At 42.5% G+C, this 20,061-nt stretch overlaps 1 protein-coding gene across 3 annotated transcripts in view; it reads right to left on the bottom strand.

Moving 5' to 3' along the window:
- Window positions 1-14,791, bottom strand: part of LOC140373520 (CUB and sushi domain-containing protein 3-like) — a 211,921-nt gene extending 197,130 nt beyond the window's left edge. For all 3 annotated transcript variants that reach the window (XM_072460052.1, XM_072460054.1, XM_072460053.1), the window contains exon 1: window positions 14,373-14,791. In XM_072460052.1, coding sequence (XP_072316153.1) covers window positions 14,373-14,550 — 178 coding nt within the window. In that variant the 5' untranslated portion in view covers window positions 14,551-14,791. The remainder of the gene's footprint in view (window positions 1-14,372) is intronic.
- Window positions 14,792-20,061: the final 5,270 nt, after the last annotated feature.

Raw genomic sequence — 20,061 nt, 5'->3', positions numbered from 1 at the left:
TGATTTATTATGCCAAAGTATTATAAATGACAAATTACCAAAATAAGGTGTAAAAAGAAATACCACACCCCTAAAATACGACACAATGTCATCACAGATGACCACTTTTTCTTTTTTTTCCCGGTATATCTACTTGAAGTACAATTTAACCTCCCCCTTTTGAGTGCAGTGGCTCTTTCATGTTAGATGAAAAGACAAAATGGTCGTCACAAGAGAAACAGCGACGAGCGACTTTTGAGTGTGTGCCACTCCAATTTGGAGAAGAACTGTGAAATATTCCATTTGTTGGTTTTAAATTGTTAGCCACTGGGGTGAAAAAAATACTAAAATCAAATAGAGGAGCACACTGACTGCAGCGCTCACTGGAGACAAACAAAGAATAACACACAGGTTGCGCCACTGCCTCGCCAACTATAATAAGTGTCAGCCCTGGCTCGTGTGCCTCTGCCGCTTTAACCACTCCCCGACAAATACAGTATTTCATGATCAGACACCAATACATCCTCAAAGTGCTTTTGAGACACATTGCACCTGATGCCACGTCACCGCTCTGTGATGCCGTGAGCCCAGAATACAATAGGATATCTGTGTCCTCTGGCTTCAAGTGCTAAAATAAACCAAGTCCACCTCAAAAAAATAAGAGAAGAATACCACTATATCTTTTCTGTATTTTTGGACAAGTAGAAGCAGCACAAAGTATGACTGTGTGGCTTGTAAACAGCTTCCCCCATCAGCTTCACACTCTGTTTTTGGATGCAAGAGCTGAGATAGAAATTTGGTCCCAATCCAAATGTAAAAACACTCATTAACATTTAGCAGGTTGCAGAGCTGCCAAGTATTCCGCATGGAGGACAGTTCAGCTAATGCCTGAAAAGTCTGCCATGTTGACTCTGCCCTGCCCCCTACAGGCCGAGTCTAAACAGTGAAAACAGTGGCGTGTGAAGATGGACGGTTGGAGCGAAGTCAAGTTTAACCAAAGACACACAAACATACACAGAAAATGGACGGGAACGGATTTCAGCTGAGCAACAGTATTCACTAAACGTATGCGTCTAACATCAGCCTCTTGTTGAGTTAATGCAAAGACGAACGGTTAGTCTAGGCCTGTCACAAAGCACATTTTGAAGCACAATATATTGCTACAGAAAATATCATAAACAATGACCATAATGTACAGTTTTGTTTTTTGTGTTCGTAGGCTTTATTGACAGGAAAGTGTGAAATGGGGGATGAGAAAGATAGAGAAGGGAGGACATGCAGTAAATAGTTGGAGTCAGGAATCAAACTCACGACACTGGGGCCTGGCTCAGATATGTGTGCTGTGCCATAACTACTCAACCACCGGGCAGCACAGTACAGTTTTATTAAAAAGCATGAGCTGCCACAAATAAATAGCAGAATGAAACTATAATAATAAACTATATAAGTTAATTACTAAACCCTCCACAGCTCAAATTGTATTGTATTACAAAAGAATGCCAAATATAGCCCACAATTGCAAAGAAAATGTACGTACGATGAATGCAGAGCCACTAAATACAGTAATTACTGGGACAGAATTGTCTGTTTCAATCTTTTCGTTTCGTCTTAAAACAAGCTATTTCAAACCAACATGACAAACTGACTAAAATGAAAGAATAAGCACTGAAAACGTTACTTCAAATTATGGAATACTATAATTTCATCCGCTCTTCTTTTCAACAGGAAATGACTGTGCTATAAGTATATATACATATAAAAGGTTATTTTATCATATATATTTTATTACTATAACCACTACGACTATCTGTAGTATTCCTGTAGTATCAAAGAGTGTTTTCACATTTCTTCAATACAATACATTTATATTTAGTAGAAAAACAGTACAAAAGAAGTGGAATATTTGCTATAAAACTATGTGGATTACTTCAAGAAGAATGTGAATATTTCCTAACCAACAATTTTCATTTTACCACTTCAGCATCCACTAATATTACTTCCACACTCCGTATCATATTTATTCATATTTATATTTGTATGACTCTCTTCACAATTTTTGTTTGCTTTATGCATCTATCCCCCGTTGGTCTGAACTGTAACCGGGCCCTTGTACAGTAGCTATTACTCTCCCGGTCTCCAGACATCAGCACATCTCCACCTGCAGCCATCTAAGGCGCTGCGACTGTTGCGTTTATTGCCCTTAAGACTCCACAGGTCTGGAGCTTGGGAAAAACTGCTGGCTCTGCAAACAACTGAAACTCAAGCAATATCTATCAGCCGCAGGCCTTGGTTCAGCTTTTCCCATACTGGTGACATTGTGTGTGTCCTTGTTAATGCAGTTATGAAACCAAATTAAAGCCAGGTTTCAAACTGAGAAAGGACAGAGATGGATGAATAAGTAGTTTAATAGATGCAGTGCCACAGGTCTGGGTGCAGCGCTTAATGTCCACAGCATAAAAAGCCTGACGATGGCCGCTTCATCAAACCACACTGCAGAGAGGAGAAGTGCTCCAGCAGCGCCAGCAAAAGAAAGTGTACAGACTTGAGATTATTGGTGAACGCAATGGGATAAGTATCTCATACAGTTTTTTCAATCATTTTTAATGAATTTTTATACTTGGTTGTGTTTGATCATTTGACTCAAATATGTATCCAAACAGAAGATTAGGTGTTTTTATCATTTGAAACATTTATCATAAGTTCACACAGTTATTGAGCTCTTTCTCAGAACAGAGCAAAATACAGGCTTCTTCATAGTAAAGGAGTTTGGGCTAAACAATGTCTATTTCATAACTGTATGAATGTATTGACACATCCTATAACATATATAGTGAACCCCAATGGCATATTTCTCAGTGTCAAATGAATGAAGGAGCACAGAAATACACATCAGTGGAAGTTGGAGATGTTAATCGCCAGCTGGGGTTCAGGAGAGAGACCACGCCTCAACCTCTACTCCACTAGTAAACACGCCCCACTCTCTAATCACATCTCTACGTCTCTGTTCTCTCGACCCCACCCTCCCACCCCATGTCTCTATCATCTTCACCTTAACACATCACCATCTACAGAGGGGGGTTCTGAATCGGCTGGGCTGATTACCCGAGACAGAGCCCCCATCCTGAGTCTGTACCCAGCCAACTCTCATTGCACGATCGTCGAGCTCCATCATCGAGCTCCATCGCCAATCCATCGTCGTTATTATCAATAAATATTCTTTCATACTCCGTTGTGGCGTGGTCCCTGCTAGTGAATTGCATTTGAGAGTTTTGGGGGCAAAACATGCTTTTGAGGGACAATGTATACTTTTTGAATATAAAACTTCCCTTGGCTGAGCTCAGAGCCACAGCAGCCTATCCATCCTTTTTACATAATCACATCCAAAGAAGATCTTCATCAAGGGCTCAGTGGCCAGATTACTGTCTGTCCACCACGCACCTGATTACCACTAATTACTAAAGTGCCTCGGACTGGGTAGGAAAAAGAATGATGTCCTAAACAACACGTGAAGAAGAAAGTTGGAGGGGAAACAGATGGAGCATTTTTACCAATCTGTTAGCTGTCATTAAATGATATAAAGTGCTAATATGGGAACAAGCTACTGCTGAGGTGCACTCTCCTCGCTTTACCTCAGTTTAGACCTATAAGACAGTACATTTTGTCTTTGTTTACTTTTATGACCAGGAAATAGTAATAATAACTGTACTTTTAACAATGGTAGTGGTGATTAGTACAAAGATAACAACTTCCTTTGGTGGTATAGAATCTGCTGTGGTAAATGTAAGTAATATTTTTTCAATTTAACATTAAGATTTCTTTGAAAAGAGATTGATAATAATCTCTTGATCAATTAATTAATCATGTCTAATCATGCAATCTTGCTAAATAATGCCAAAATATTTTACAACAAAACAAAATGAATTCAGTAATTAATATGAGATTACGGAAAATTTCCGTAATCTCATATTAATTACTGAATTCATTTTGTTTTAATGTATTGAAAAAAGTCAAATGTTGAAAAAAGCCAAACTGTTTTGCAGTTTGCGAGAGGAAGCATATCCTTTGCTCTAAAATTAAGTAAGTCTGAAATGGATGGAAACTACGGAAACAATTATTCTCAGAGGCACATCTTTGGTTTGGTGAAGCAGTTGTTAAATGGACCTAGTGTAAAGCAATGAAAATTCTTGTGAGCTCATTAGAAAGCATCTCAAACATCTCCACAACAGAGTCCATGTCTCTCCTCAGAACAACGGCCCCCCACACTATTTAACAGGAAATAGTGATTCAACTGCGCTATCTTAAGCCACACACTCGGCTATCATTTTAATTGCTCTTGAAATGTGCCAGGCTAACACGTAGCAAGCGGCACGCACTAACCAGCCTACCGCTTCAATTACCATCACATCTCAGCTTTGTTTCTCCGAATCTAGGCCCTCAGCCCGTCTGCTCTACTGTCACATATCAAAACATAGAGCTGTCAGACGCAGCAGCAAACAAGAGCAGCACTGAAAGGGGCCCAAAGATTTATGGAGCTACGCCTATATGCAACAGTTTGGAGTGATGGAGTGCATAATAATAAATTTATAAATTGTGTGGTAACAACACTGTTCAATATAGTGAGACCATTGTGGCGTTTATCATGGAAATGGGCAGTTATATTGTTCATGGAAAGGTCCAAAGAGGCACAGTGGCCAAAGAACAAGCCCGTGTATTGCCAGGAATGTTATGTTAGATCACGCTACAGAAACTATTCTGTAGCATCACAATACGATACAGTATATAATCTTATCAAACTAAGTCCAGTCATTGTGAAATGTATAACACATTTCTTGTTTTAGTTTGCTAGAACTATAAGTTATTGTGAAGTATTTTTCCTCATAGTTTGAATGGGCCTCACTGAACGTGTGCACATCCATATTGAATGCATAAACATTGCACATTGTAAAAATGACAAATAAGCACAAATAGTAATGGCCCCATAAACAGTACAGGGGTGGGCTTTAGCCCTAAACCTGCATCCAGTTTAAAATATAATTTGTCCTTCGTTATTGTGTGACTTTGAAGTCTCACACAGTGTATTTTTCTTCATCCGAAAGGCCTGTAAACAAATGTGTACTGTTAAATCCCCTCTACAACTGGCAACATGCAGTGCATAAGATTTGTACCCTTGACTGGGAAAGCATTCACACCACAAACGGACTGCCATATTTCTTGACTCCAGACTTGATATTTCAAATCTCCCTCACCCAAGAGGACTACTTATATTAAAAATGAAACCTGAACCAAGAACCAACTTAATCAGAGGAAGCAAACTGTAACCGACCTCAGCCTGAAGTCACAGGAGATATCTTTGAGGGGGCCAGGTGGTAACAGTGAGCACTTCTTCATCCACACTGATGGAAAGAGCCAATGAATCCAATGAATTCACAAAGCCCTCAGAGGCAACCATTTTGTGATTTTGGGAGTTACAAAAATAAATTGAATAGAAAGCCAATTGTTTATGATTGAGTTGTTTTTATTGTATTGTGATGAATACAACACACAATATTCAATACTAACTTTCCATATCGTTATGATCTATAATCTATTTATAAATCTGACGTTAAACTTTAAAATTGCACCAACTATTTCAAAATTGTTTTAGGTAGTTCAGTTCCAGTCCCAACCAACTCCAGTACGGTGCATTTACTCCTGAACTGTCTTGGTTGAGGTCCAATAGAGCATTGTGAGATATGGGGTGCGTTCACATTTGGGCCCAGTTTAGCCCAGTTTAGCCTTGATATAGACTTATAGCTCCTGTTCTGTTCTGGTTTAGTCATGAACAACACCATAGTTTCTTGGGTTGCATTAATCGTCTCCCCCTGTGTGCAGAGGAGAAACCTGTAGGGCAGATGTATAACGCCCCCTAGTCCCTCATAGAGCATAATTAGACCAACAAATGGTAATCCTGATTAGCCCCAGCAGCCTATCCAGCCTGTTTACATAATCATATCCAAAAAACGTCTTCATCAAGGGCTCAGTGGCCAGATTACTGTCTGTCCACCACGCACCTGATTACCACTAATTACTAAAGTGCCTCGGACTGGGTAGGAAAAAGAATGATGTCCTAAACAACACGTGAAGAAGAAAGTTGGAGAAGAATACATGAGAGACAACAGCTGGAGCATTTTCACAACTCTGTTAGCTGTCATTAGATGATTTAAAGTGCTAATATGGAAACAAGCTACTGCTGAGGTGCACTCTCCTCCCTTTAACTCAGTTCAGACCTACCTCATACTTTTAGACATGACAATATATTTAGTTTTCCATTTAGTAGTGTAGTGTAGTGTACTTTTATGATCAGTAAATTGTAATAATAACAGTACTTTAACAGTGGTAATGGTGGATAACAGGATAACATAAAGATAACAGCAACTTCCTTTGGTGATAGTACCTGATGTGGTAAATCTAAGTCATTGTTTCCAATTAACTCCATTAACTGCTGGGTCACTAATGGTAAATACATTTATCTCTATCATGTCAGAACACTTTTTGAATGAAGTTTAATATTTAGCATTTTAGGGTTAGGGTTAATCAATCTCTAATGGTTTAACATTGGGTTAACTGAGGTGAGACACAATCCTGAGCTGCTCTGTTCATGACCTTCAAATTCCAGTTGTTTGCAACATTTGAAATTTGAAATTGTTAATTGCAATGGCCCTAATTTCTCATAATTCTGAAATCCATGGACTGGAAGTATCTATCAACACACACCAATAGCATCCAAAATGACCATTTACACAAAGGATTTAAATTTTTCAGCTTAAGCGTTCATGTAACGTAATAAAGCTGTTGTAATTTATATTTACATATCAAAATATAACTATTGTGTACAAACTAGCTTTTGCAGTATGGCAAGGTAACAGTTATGGAATTACTTCTGCAGCCCAAGTCCAAAAAGGAAGAATAAACATAAACATAATCAAAATGTTCAAATTAATGGGAAAAATCTTAGTCTTAAATACAATCATGTAATGTCATAAAATATTGTGAGTGAAATGTGTAATACTACGGTAGTTACAAAATGTGGGGCAGCAGCTATCATACATGGAAAGAGTGGCAGTGGCTCAGTGGTAGAATGCTCATCATTTGAGCCGAAGCTCTCCTGCTCGAGCGGTCGCATCCACTTATGCACGAGCACAGCTGCCACAGGTAAATACTGCTGTTGTGTCCTTGGGCAAGACACTTAACCCGGCTCACCCACAGTGTCTGCGTACATCTGGTGTGTGTGTGTGTGTGTGTTTGTGTGTGATGTAAACCCCTTGCCCTGACTGTAGAAAAACACTGTATAAATGTGACTATTTACCATTTAATCTTATAAAGTGTTCTAATATAGTGTTGTATAGTAGAAAAAGCTTCAGTTGTAGTCATCTGGACTCAGTTTGAAAAAATAGACGTTTCGACTCTCATCCAAGAGTCATTGTCAATAACAGAATTTAGGTCGAGAACTCCGATATTAATACTGTTCTGTGGTAAGACCCGCCCATTGGGAGGAGCCTTCCTGAAGTAGAAAGAGTTGTTTGTTTCAACAGAAACTCCCCTTTGTATCTACCGAGCTAGCCTATTCAGAATCTTAATGGGCTATTAGAAACCTCTTTGTCTTTGTGAGACCCTGGCTCGACCACCCTGAGTACCTGATTAGCATCTGAATGTCCTTTACCTTTCCAGGGGTTCAGAATCCCATTATAAATAACAGGAAGATGAAACCTAAGCCCTCCATTTCTGTTTAAAGAAGGTCTTTCTTTTTTAACAAAAATAGCTTCCTTGACTCCTCTTTCAAACCATCTTTTCTCCCTGCTTAAAACCTTCACCTCACCGTCTTCAAACGAGTGATTAGAGGCTTCAAGATGGAGATGCACGGCGCTCTGAGGTCCTGAACTAGTATTTCTTCTGTGCTGATAAAGCCTCTTGTGTAGAGGCTGTTTCGTCTCACCTATGTAACGTTCTTTACAACTTTCTTCACTGCATTGGATCGAATAAACTACATTGCTCTGTTTTTGAGTCGGCAACTTGTCCTTTGGGTGAACCAGTTTTTGTCTTAAAGTGTTTCCTGGTTTAAAATAAACAGGGACTTCGTGTTGTCTAAAAATTCTCTGCAATTTTTCCGACAGGCCAGACACATAAGGGATAGAGACACCCTTCCTTCTCTGTTCAGTTTCCCTTTTGTCCTGCTTCTTGGTTCTCTTCACTCTGTTGAGGGCCCAAGCGGGGTAACCACAGGCTGAGAGGGCATTTCGGACATGTTTTTCCTCTTTCTTCTTGTCCTCTGAGCTGGTGGGCACACCTTGAGCTCTGTGTTGTAAGGTTCTGATCACCCCCAGCTTGTGCTGTAGTGGGTGGTTGGAGCCAAAGAGCAGATACTGGTCCGTGTGTGTAGGTTTCCTATATACTTCTATTTGGAGTTTCCCGTCCTCTCCTCTGATCGTGGAACAATCAAGAAAGGCCAAGCGATTCTCCTTAGCGTCTTCTCTTGTAAACCTAATATGTGGGTCCACAGCATTGATGTGATCAGAGAAGGTTTCCAGCTCTTGTTTCTTGATTGTTACAAAAGTATCATCGACATAGCGGAGCCACAGTTTTGGGGCTATGCCTGAGAATGAGGACAGTGCCTTCTTCTCAAAGTGCTCCATGTACAGGTTGGCCACTATGGGAGAGACGGGCGAGCCCATGGCACAGCCATGAATCTGTCTGTAAAATTGTCCCCGGAATTGAAAGTAAGTGGTGTTCAGACAGATGTCCAACAGTTTACATATGTGTTCAGGTGTCAGTTTGGTCCTTTCCTGTAGGGTGGTGTCTTCCTGCAGTCTGATCCTCACTGCTGCTACTGCATCAGAGGTCGGGATGCAGGTGAACAGGGACACAACATCATATGAAACCATGAGGTCATCTGGGTCCAGTTGGAGATGTTTCACTTTATCCACAAAGTTGTGCGTGTTTTCCACATGATGTTCCGAATTCCCCACAAGCGGAGCCAATATAGTTGTTAAATGCTTGGCCACATTGTAGGTGATGGAATCTGTGCTGCACACTATGGGTCTGAGTGGAACCTCCTTTTTGTGTATTTTTGGAAGGCCATAAATGCAAGGCATGGCTTCACCAGGATACAGTCTGTAATACAGAGGCCGGTCTATCACTTCCTCTTTTTCCAGCCTTTGTAAACAGTCTATCACTTTCTTCTTGTAGCCACTGGTCGGATCTCTTTTCAAGCGCTCGTATGTGGTCGTGTCCTCGAGGAGGGTGTGGACTTTGGCTTCGTAATCAGCTGCGTTGAGAATCACAGTGCAACGTCCCTTGTCTGCTGGGAGGATGTTGATGCTATGATCTTTTTCCAGTGCTGAAAGTGCTTTCCTCTCTTCAGCTGTGATATTTGAAGGCGGTGGTTTGGCACTCTTCAGGGTCGCTGTGACACGTAACCTCAGGTCTGTAGCCTCCGATTCAGTCATTTTGTTGTTCCTAATTGCAGTTTCAGTGGCTGTGATGTAGTCCTCTGTAGGGATGTGTTTAGAGGTGACAGAAAAGTTGAGCCCTTTAGAGAGCACCTCCTTTTCTGCCTGTGTCAGAACACGATCTGATAGGTTCTTAATCCAATTGTTTTTGCTGGTCGCTAATTTGTCTGTCTCAGTCCTAATATCTAGCTCGACCTCACCTGCATTCTTTTTGTTCAAAAGAATGTTGAACTTCTTGATTTGGCGTTCTTTGCTCTTCCTGTGCTGTGCTTCTTGTGCTGTCTGTGTAAAATCCAGCACTCTGAATAGGCTAGCTCGGTAGATACAAAGGGGAGTTTCTGTTGAAACAAACAACTCTTTCTACTTCAGGAAGGCTCCTCCCAATGGGCGGGTCTTACCACAGAACAGTATTAATATCGGAGTTCTCGACCTAAATTCTGTTATTGACAATGACTCTTGGATGAGAGTCGAAACGTCTATTTTTTCAAACTGAGTCCAGATGACTACAACTGAAGCTTTTTCTACTATGGAACACGCCTGGACGAATGAGGGATTACACCGACCTAATATAGTGTTCTAACTTAAGGTTGAGTAAACACTTTCATACAGTTATTTTCATTCGAAATCGTAAGTTTATCAGAGTTCATATTTTTCTATCCTTTACCACATTCACCTCACAAGCATGTCACTTTCTTCAATTACACCTCTAACTTTGCAGCACAGAAGTTAGACTCACCGAGGTCCTAATAATCTCTGAAATGAGCTCCATCTATAACGTTTAGCAGCAAATAGCCTGTTCCCATTAAGGCCGTGTGTCGTGTCTCGGCTGCAGTCACATTGAGAGCTGCTTCCAGTACAGTAGCAGATTTTTGCTGCTTACACAATATGTTGCCTGCAGGCCTGTCGCTGTCTCATTATTGTAACTTGACTGATTGTTGTTGAATCAATGAAAGCACTGTACTTGTCAAAATGAGAGGAAATGCGCCTTTGTACTCACAGGAAGATAAGGAGCACAGTATCGGCGCAAAGGAATTCAATTTGTCTTCAGCCCGCGACTTTTACTGCTTTTAAAAAACCTCCGGTCCAAAACTTGTGTTTAATTCCAGGGTGATGTATTTTGGCATTATACCAGTCAGTTTAAGGGGAAGCAGGAACACTATAGCAAAATATATATAATAGAGAGAAACAAGGAATAAATTGTGTGTAAATGTCAAAAGTAGAGCAACTGACAGCATAATTTTACAATAACTAGAAGCAACTTGTGAGAAGTACTTTTCGCCCCTTAATGCTTTATGAGTCATAACTGCATCTAACAATTCCTGGATTTCAATAACAACGTATTATTTTCTCTTAATACATGAATAAATGTTCTTTTTGTCAATCTATATTAGCTGGCTCAGCATTCACTAAACTCTTGTAGGTCAATCTTCCTTTTTTGACTAGATCTCCAGAATATGTAATGTATTTATTCCCGTCTTTTCTTTTCACTCCCAAATTGAGATGTAAAGATTCTTAGGTTAATATTCAGGTCACAAAATAATTGTGAATGATGTTTCTTCTCACAATAGTCTTAACACAAACGTTTTTATATCATAGCCACCTCTGCCACAAAAGCTACATTTCCAGCTCTACTTTTTGTGTTTCAGTCAATGTCCCCAAACTGTCAGCGCTCTCTCAAAATACCAGTATCCATTTTCACCTGCTCACAAAATCTGTTAGAATGAATTAAAATGTTTAATCTTCAACATTTAGTTTCAATAGTGTGTATGTTCAGATAAAGTCCATTTTTTTTCCACCGTGGTGCATAAATCTCATTGAGCCCCTTGGGAAATAGATGACAGCCATCTTAATGAAAGGTTTTGCTGTGATAATTAGACTTAGGCCCTTAACATCGACTTAATTGGTCCATTCTTTTTCTCAGAAGCCTTGCCAACCATTCAACAGGTGCCAAAGAAGACAACTTTTAAGGATAACTGCTGTAAGCTCCCTCACACTCGATTCACGGCTTAAATATTTAATTGGGTTTGCTCAAGTGAATGAAAAATCAGCAAAGTGGTGTTGAACAAACTTTCGACTTTGTTCAGAAGGCATTTCTGAAGCCTTATTATCTTAGCGGGGCGTCGGCGCTGCAGCTATATATCTTCTTGTCAAGTGTCGAGCCAGAGAAACAAGAGCAACGGCATGTTTCATATTCATTCAAGACTTTACGTCTTTCAAAAAACTTTCTGGCCGGGTTCCGAGTAAGAATCAGGATCTGGCAGTGGTCCTATGGGTGCTCTGACATCGCCTTGCCGTGGGTGGTGATGAAACAGGGGCCCTTGACTTGGCTCGGTTCTGTGCTGTGGGTGCTGCTACTCTGCATGCTGCACCTCTCATCCGCCCCCAACAGACAGACACCAGAATTACTCATCGTCTCTTGGATCTGCATAGAAAGTGTGTGTGTGTGTGTGTGTGTGTGTGTGTCCAAATTCACTCAAGAAGATTTGAATTTGTTTAAGACTTCAATTTTGATGAAGAATGGGAACATGTAAACACACATCCCAATGGAGAAGCACGAAAAAGCTCATGTTTGGAAAGAATGCGGTTGGAAAAATGTACATTATTGTGCACATTATTCACAGGTTAAGGACTGGTTGTTGGAGAGACTGTGGTCGTCAAGTGCCTCATCATTACCATGTGTTTTGGGACTGTCCTATTATTCATAAATACTGGACTGAGATGAATGGAGCACTGCAAATTGTCTTCAATACTGATATTTGATTTGACAATGAAATCTTGGATGCAACACTCCAACAATGAATGATTGATGGATACCTGCGGAATGTAATTTTGCCTAAAACAACAACAAAAGATGACGGGATGGAGTCGACTGTTAAGGACTGGACTGAAATAAGTTTGGACATTTATACAATGAAACGAAAGACTTACTTTGAGCTTTAAATATGGACAGATTTAGCAGACACAGGGGCAGATGGGACATACGCCTGATGCACTTTTTATTTGCCGATACAGTTTTTGGGCTCTTTTTCCTTTGAATTTGTCATTTCACTCTCTGTTCTTTTTCCCTTTGTTGAGAAAAAAAAAAAAGAAAAAGACCTAAATTCTTTCTAATCGTAAAGTTAAAGTGCTATTTGTCGGCGATGAGGAGGGACAGCGTTAATAATGAGTGCATCAGAGAGACAGCTCATGTTAGATGTTTGGGACATAAAGTCAAAGACGACAGATTGGGATGCATTGCAGAGAAAGTTTAATGAATGCAACATTGTGAGCAGAATGCTAAGATTGGAACTAGAGACCCAGTGGAAGACCGATGATGTGGTGGAACATGAAGAAATATAAAATACTTTTCAGTTCAAGTCTCGAACGCTAAAGAAACCAAACGCTGAGTAAAAAAAGAGTAATGAAAAAACACAAATTGCATGATGACAATGTTGGAGCTGGAGGCCTAGCGAATCCAAAACGGAGATTGATGCATGCCATGAAAGAAATGAGATTAGAGTCAAGGCAGGGCAGAAATATTTGAGAAAGTGAATATTGGTAGACAGATAGTAGAGCTGGAAACATCAATAAAAAAAAACAAAGAAGAGATTTATGCATTTACTGAAAAGGGGAATGACGACTGTGCGATAGAAGAGGAAGTAAAGGGTAAGTATAGGGTGATAATTTGTTGTTTGGAGATGCACATATAAAAGGAGACTGATCAGCCGGAAGCCTGCTTAATTTGGCTACACATTGTGTCTGTGTAAACATGGTCTAGACCACATACTGTGTTCAAAGATGGGTTGGATATGAGAGGAGGCTCTAGATACTGTGAGTCATGAAATCTTTCAGAACTGCAGCAGAGAGAAGAGCAATTGAAATCTTCAGGATGAACACACAGAACATTGTTTGTTTAATATGGACATCACAGTGGTGGATACAAGCCGAATAACCCTGCTTAAGCAAGATGAATGATCCGGTCAAAACAATGATCATAATGAGTTTTTTTTTGCATTGATTTGTTTTCAATTCGATTCAAAGGCTTTCAAATAAATGTGGCTTTCAAGTATAAGCTTCATAGACAATGCAACTCTGCCCCGAACAAAACATCACAAGACTGTAGTCCTTTCCATTAAAACCCATTGAGCTGATTGACTATTTGAAACTTTAACCATTCCTTTCAAATCAGATGAATAATTGCACAAGCTACACCATCGAAAGTCCAGCTTCAAATTTACTTGAGACTTGTCACAACAGTGAACACTTCTGGCCTCAGACGCTGCATTTAAAGGACAGGGCAGTGTGCGTGTAAAAGCCCCCCAGAATACTAACAAGCCCACCTTCCACCTGCATGCGCCGGCAACTCCGATAAACACAAGTCGACAAATTGGTTCCACGCCGCTAATGACACAGGGTCTCCGGCTCGACGCCTTGAAATTCAAATCCCGCGTCCCAAACTCGACCCAGAAACTAAGAGGGGGTTTTGTTGGGGGGGATGTAGAACCCAAACGGGGCTCAATCATACGGGAAATCTGCAGTGCACGCGCTTAACAATTCACGAGTTCACCTACTAAGCAAAGCAGCTCACGTAGGCTATTAGAAGGAGCCGCAAGAATATCTATTGCGCGTTTCAAAGCCCCGCATTCAGCGCAAAAGCAGGCGGACGCGTCCCCCCCAAAACTCCCTCCAGCAACAACAACACACACACACACACACACACACACACACACACAAAAAAAGTGGGAGTTTATTTGACGCTTCACAATCCTCTCCCCCTCACACGCACACGCACACGCACACGTTTGGAGATGCGCACCTTCTTTACGCGCGCACGCAACACACGCTCGTGAGACAGACGCGCAGGATAAAGACACGGCGGGGGAAAAAATACTGCAGTGGATTATTCTCCTTCCAAGTCCACGTTCTTACCTCTGACACACGTGAACATCAGCGAGAAGACGACGTTCCAAAAAACCACGCTCGCCCTAATCCTCATCGCTCTGCCTTGTGCAAAGTCCCCGCGGCCGCATTTAACGCATCTCCTGTTGAAAACGTCCCGTAGTTCGATAGATCCGTCGTAGTATCCCTCTCTATAAATCCCCTTCATGGTCCGAACTATAACATGTGAAACAAGTGTCCGTGGTTCGTTCTTGGGGGAGAGAAACGCACCGCACGCCGCGTTATGTCAGCTGATGGGAGCGCGGCAGCAGCAGCAGGAGGCGGAGGAGAAGTGGTGAATGGGTTTTTGGAGAGGACCGAGGCAACCTGGACCAGGGCTCAACCATCGCGGCTCAAAAGGGGCATCCAGAAGTCGGGAATCTCTACGTCTCCGGGATGTTTCGTCCGTGCGCCAATCCCGCGTGGAACCGGCCGTCGGGACGAAGGAGCGAGTCCACACTTTGAATGCTGCTTGGCTTTATCGATCAGCGGAGTGAGACGGAGTGGGAGAAGGGGTGCTGCTGGAGAGGAGAGGGGGAGAGAGAGGATGAGGAGGAGAGAGAGAGAGAGAGAGAGAGAGAGGGGGGGGGGGGGGGGGGGCGTCCTGGGGTGGATGAGACGGGGGTTTCAGCGCGTGGGGAACAAATCGTGAACAAGCGTGGGTGCGTGAGGCAAGCCGGAGATGGCCAAGTCAAGTCCAAGGATTTGTAATTAAAAGTGAATTTAAAGAGAGGGTCAGAAGGCGTGATCTTAAATTGTTGGATTTGTGGTGGTCTTGAAGCTGAAGCCGTCAGATTACACCCGTGGTCGTTCTGGGGTTGGGACTAAGGGACAAAAGGGGTGAATCTGAAAAGAAAGAGAGAGCTGGTGATGACGGTACATAAAGTGAACGGAGCTGCAGTGGGACTCTTCTGCCATCTAGCTTTAGATTTAAAAGGGGGGGAAACAAGTAGAAAAGAGAGAGGTTATAGGATGCGTGCGTTCACGTGTTGTCACGTAGGTTTAGGCCTAAAGGTCGATTGACTTGTGATTGAATATGTCAATTGGCCACTTAAGGATACAGATGACGTGGCATTTTTTAAATATGAATCAAAGTTGTCGAATGACCTCTGTCCAAATCAATATGGCGTGTCGGCAGGATTTATTAGCCAGGAGTCAGTGAGGTGAGAGCTGTAAAAAATAAGCAAAATTAAGATCTCCGTGGTGCTGATGGTCTTCACGAGGATTTTGTTTTTCCCCTTTTCAGGCCGTTGAGGCCTCAATAATCATTTTAGATTTAAAACAGATTATTTAGTAATTGAGAAGTTTTCGAAGTAAATATTAGTGTTTGCCAGTTTATCAAATTCAAAAATCTTAACAAAATCCAATAATAAAATCCGATTCTATTTTTTAATCAAAACTGTTCGAAGACACTTCCAAATGATTTTCTTTCATTCCATATTAACATCTTGAGATGACCCACAAGTAAAAGCTAAAATTCTGACCCGTCACTTAAACTCAAATAACATGCTAATCATGAAACAGCACAACACTATTTTCCTTCCTAATACTTCTCATTAGTGGTGTGCAAGGTTAGTTGTCCAAAAGGATGCATCTCCCTTTGCCCCGTGCTCTCCTCTGGCAAAACAAATGGGGAAACAGCTTGATCCTGTCGTGATCTCATCTAATTACGACGCAGCGGAGGGCAATGGGATTGTTGTCCTTTGGACAAACATCCTCATCCAAGTTTAATTCCACAAAGGCGGCTATACGGTGTTGTGGAGACTGCATCAACCTTTGTTGCATGATATGTCTGTTTTCTCCACAAATAGAGTTTTATTTATATGTTGTGTGAATTTCAATTTATTCAGCCATCTTTTGTGTCTGTTCCAGATGAATGAAATAGATTTTGGGTCTTTGTACAACTCCTTTTCTCCATGTGTCTGTGGAGGGCTGATATTAATCTGTCTCATTCACAGACTCTGGTGATGGATTTGTATCCTGCCTCTGCTCCTCAGTAGACTTGTTTATCTCAGTGGTTTGTACGGCAGAGGAAAACTACTCTGTATCTTCTGGAGTGAAGTGTGATTTCTGTTTCCGGAAGCAGCTGCTTCTACACGAGTCTCAGGCTCCAGAGGAGGAATCGACAGGTGGCCCCAGGAGACGCAGCCTTCAGTCCTATTGAGCCTGCTGCTTGATGAGCAATCACAAGCTACTGCTGATCTTGGTGGCGTTGTAGCCCTTTCTGTCTATGTACAGACCATAGTATAGCAGACTATAGTATCATATAATCTTCTGATGCAAGAAGTGCGTCACCAGCTCTACAGGGCAGGTGAGGTATAGTGATCTAAACATTTGTTCACTTTAGCTCATCCTGAGGACAACTCCATCATGTACATCTGCTTTAAGTGTGTCTTTAAGAGGAAGGCAGCTTCCATGTAACCATCCAGATAATCACTCAGCCAACTGTACACAGCCACAGTGGGAGCCCACAGGGACCGTGCTGACTGCTGTTGTGATTAGCAGCAGTGGTGTATTAGGACTGACGGCAGCAGAGGTGTCCGTGTCACGCAGGGGCCAGAGGTCCCCGTCACACCTGTGGAGGGCCCCAGGGTCCAGTCAGCTGTCTGTTTACAGTATATGATGAGGGACTGAGCTTGAGGATTCTGGTATGACTGCAGGTGCCCTCTGGGGATGAACTCCAAATGTGGCTGTGTTGATTTGCTGGCGCTAGAGGACAGATGAAGTGTTGTGGCATACATCAAGCTGAAATCTTCATGCATGGCTTCTGCTTTGTGTGTGCGTGCGGTTGTGTGTGCGGGTGTGTGTGCGGGTGTGTGCGTGCGGGTGTGTGCGTGCGGGTGTGTGCGTGCGGGTGTGGTTGTGTGTGTGCGGGTGTGTGCGTGTGTGTGTGTGGGTGTGCGTGCGGGTGTGGGTGTGCGTGCGGGTGTGTGCGTGTGGTTGTGTGTGTGCGGGTGTGTGCGGGTGTGTGTGTGCGTGCGGGTGTGGGTGTGTGCGTGTGTGTGTGTGTGTGTGCGTGCGTGCGGGTGTGGGTGTGCGTGCGGGTATGTGTGTGTGTGCGTGCGGGTGTGGGTGTGTGCGTGCGTGTATGTGTGTGTGTGTGCGTGCGGGTGTGGGTGTGTGCGTGCATGTATGTGTGTGTGTGTGTGTGTGTGTGTGTGCGTGCGGGTGTGGGTGTGCGTGCGGGTATGTGTGTGTGTGTGTGCGGGTGTGTGCGTGCGGGTGTGTGTGTGCGGGTGCGGGTGTGTGCGTGTGTGCGTGCGGGTGTGTGTGTGCGGGTGCGGGTATGTGTGTGTGTTTGTGTGTGTGCGGGTGTGTGCGTGCGTGTGTGCGTGCGTGCGGGTGTGTGTGTGCGGGTGCGGGTGTGTGTGTGTGTGTGTGTGTGTGCGGGTGTGTGCGTGCGTGTGTGCGTGCGTGCGGGTGTGTGTGTGCGGGTGCGGGTGTGTGCGTGCGTGTGTGCGTGCGGGTGTGTGTGTGCGGGTGCGGGTATGTGTGTGTGTGTGTGTGCGGGTGCGGGTGTGTGCGTGCGTGTGTGCGTGCGGGTGTGTGCGGGTGCGGGTATGTGTGTGTGTGTGTGTGTGTGTGTGCGGGTGCGGGTGTGTGAGAGAGAGAGTACAGCTGCAGGGGGTTGATAAAGTCAGCACTGGGGTGGGTTTAGCAGGTTGCAGTGGCCCAGAGGGATCTGTGTGCATCTGGCCTTAACATACTACTGATAATCCAGTGCATGGTCGGGCCTTGCCTTCAGTGCCTTCAGGGCAGGGACAGGTGAGACTCTGAGGGGGGATATGTGCTCACATGGGCGCCATGTCAGAGCTACTGGTAAGGACACCTGGAAACACAGTGTGAGAAAAAGGATTCAGCTTGGACTAAGATGCACGCTCTCATTAGCCACCAGAATAGTTTTATTCACATTTGATTGTAGAAATACATACGTATGCTGTATGTTTTTACAGAAAGTTTTCTGTCGACTTTCTGTCTGTGTTCTTTCTGTAATATGTAAATTATGGTTGTACTAACTCTGACATCATGCCAGTGTGGAGAGTCTTTTGGCTGCTGTGTTGCCCCGGGATAAAAAATATGCAAAATTGTGTTAAAAGGGAAACAACTTTTGCTTTTATTGAATGACACAAAATGAGAAGCTTCACCCAAACCTAAAAATGTTTTGCTTAATCCTTTAGCAAGTTACTTGTGGGTTCAGTGTGAAGAATCAGCATTGACAGCTTTTACTGACATGCCTGCTAAGATCACCGTCATTGCAACACTAGCGTATTAGCTCAAGGCAACACTCGGGGAGGTACGACCCATGGCAAATGAAGCTGAAAAAACATTGAATAAAAAAGACAAAAAAAACATGAAAACCATTTTGATCTATTTCGGGGGGCTTCACAAAATATGAATCATGCAACGTTTTGTCTTACCCCTGTGTAACCCATTGCTTACACATGGAAACCTATTCCGATGATGAAAGTACATGGAAACCTATATAAACTGCCTTGAAATATCACCACCTTTAGCTTATTAGCTTGGCTTGCCACACTGCGTTTTTTACCCCTCTCATTAACTTTATATCTGATCCCTGAGGAGAAAGCCTGTTTATGTGCTTTGTTCATTTGACATTTAACAGCCTTGCACCTTTTATCTTTTTTATCCAAAAGAGTTTGCAGGCACTGGAAAGCGGGTGCGGGACAAAAATGGAACAAAATAGGGTTAACTGTATATTGATTGAAAGACAACATGAAAAGCAAATGGGACACGCACAGAAAAGAGGGCAGCAGATAGATGGATTAGTAGTGTTTGTCTGATAAAGAGGCTTAGGAAGAAACAGGCAAGGGTAACACTTTATATCAAGCAGGTGAAAAATAGTGGTGAGAGGCAAAAATAGCGGTACAACAAGAGAAATGTAATGAGCAGAGATCTGAAGAGATACACTTGGGCCTACAATGCTTTGTTTTTAAAAGACTGCATTTGTCCTGAAAATGTTGCAACACAGTCACAAGAAGCTTCCACAGGGACAGAAATGAAAAAAGGAAATGCAAATATTGAATTCGAAGCTTATATTTACAGTAAGGTTACTCTAGGTTAGGCAGAATCTTTAAGGTGGGGAAATCTAAGGACCTATGTTTGCACGCTCGGGGTCAGACCATTTAAAAGGGGGATAATTATTAGGCAGTAAAGTACTCCCACACCAGCAATAATTAGCAAAACTCCTTTCTGGTAACTTAAAGCGGCTTGAAGTGAACACAGCAAACAGCCCAACTTCAAAGATATGGTCTCGCCATATAGTGAGATTTAGAATGAACAGTCTGGTGATACACAGACTTAATCTAATGAATAAAAGATCAAAAGATGAAAATGCTGATTGAGATGAGAGGAGGGGTGTAATAAGCAAACGCCAGCTATTTGATTCATTCCTCGGAGGGAGACGGAAAAAATTACGAAAAATACCTTCAAGTTGCTGTGTTCGACATAACTGTGGAGGTGTGAAAAAAGCCAATGTATAGCTGAATAAAGCTATCTAAGAAAATACCTCAAGAGTTACCTTGAACTATATGCTTTCTAAAATAGGGCACTGACGTCAAAAAGTACAGAGGCAGTAAGTACAGGCAATTTGTATATCGGTGCCAAGTGTCTGTTGCTTGCCTGCATAACAAATTCAAGATCCTGCTGGGAAGAAAATTAC

The sequence above is a fragment of the Eucyclogobius newberryi genome, unplaced genomic scaffold (genome assembly GCF_026437365.1).
Source record: "Eucyclogobius newberryi isolate DKJ021-1_F unplaced genomic scaffold, fEucNew1.0.hap1 SCAF_3, whole genome shotgun sequence".
NCBI classification, from domain to species: Eukaryota; Metazoa; Chordata; class Actinopteri; order Gobiiformes; family Gobiidae; genus Eucyclogobius; species Eucyclogobius newberryi.
This window is presented reverse-complemented; position numbering and strand designations above follow the sequence as displayed.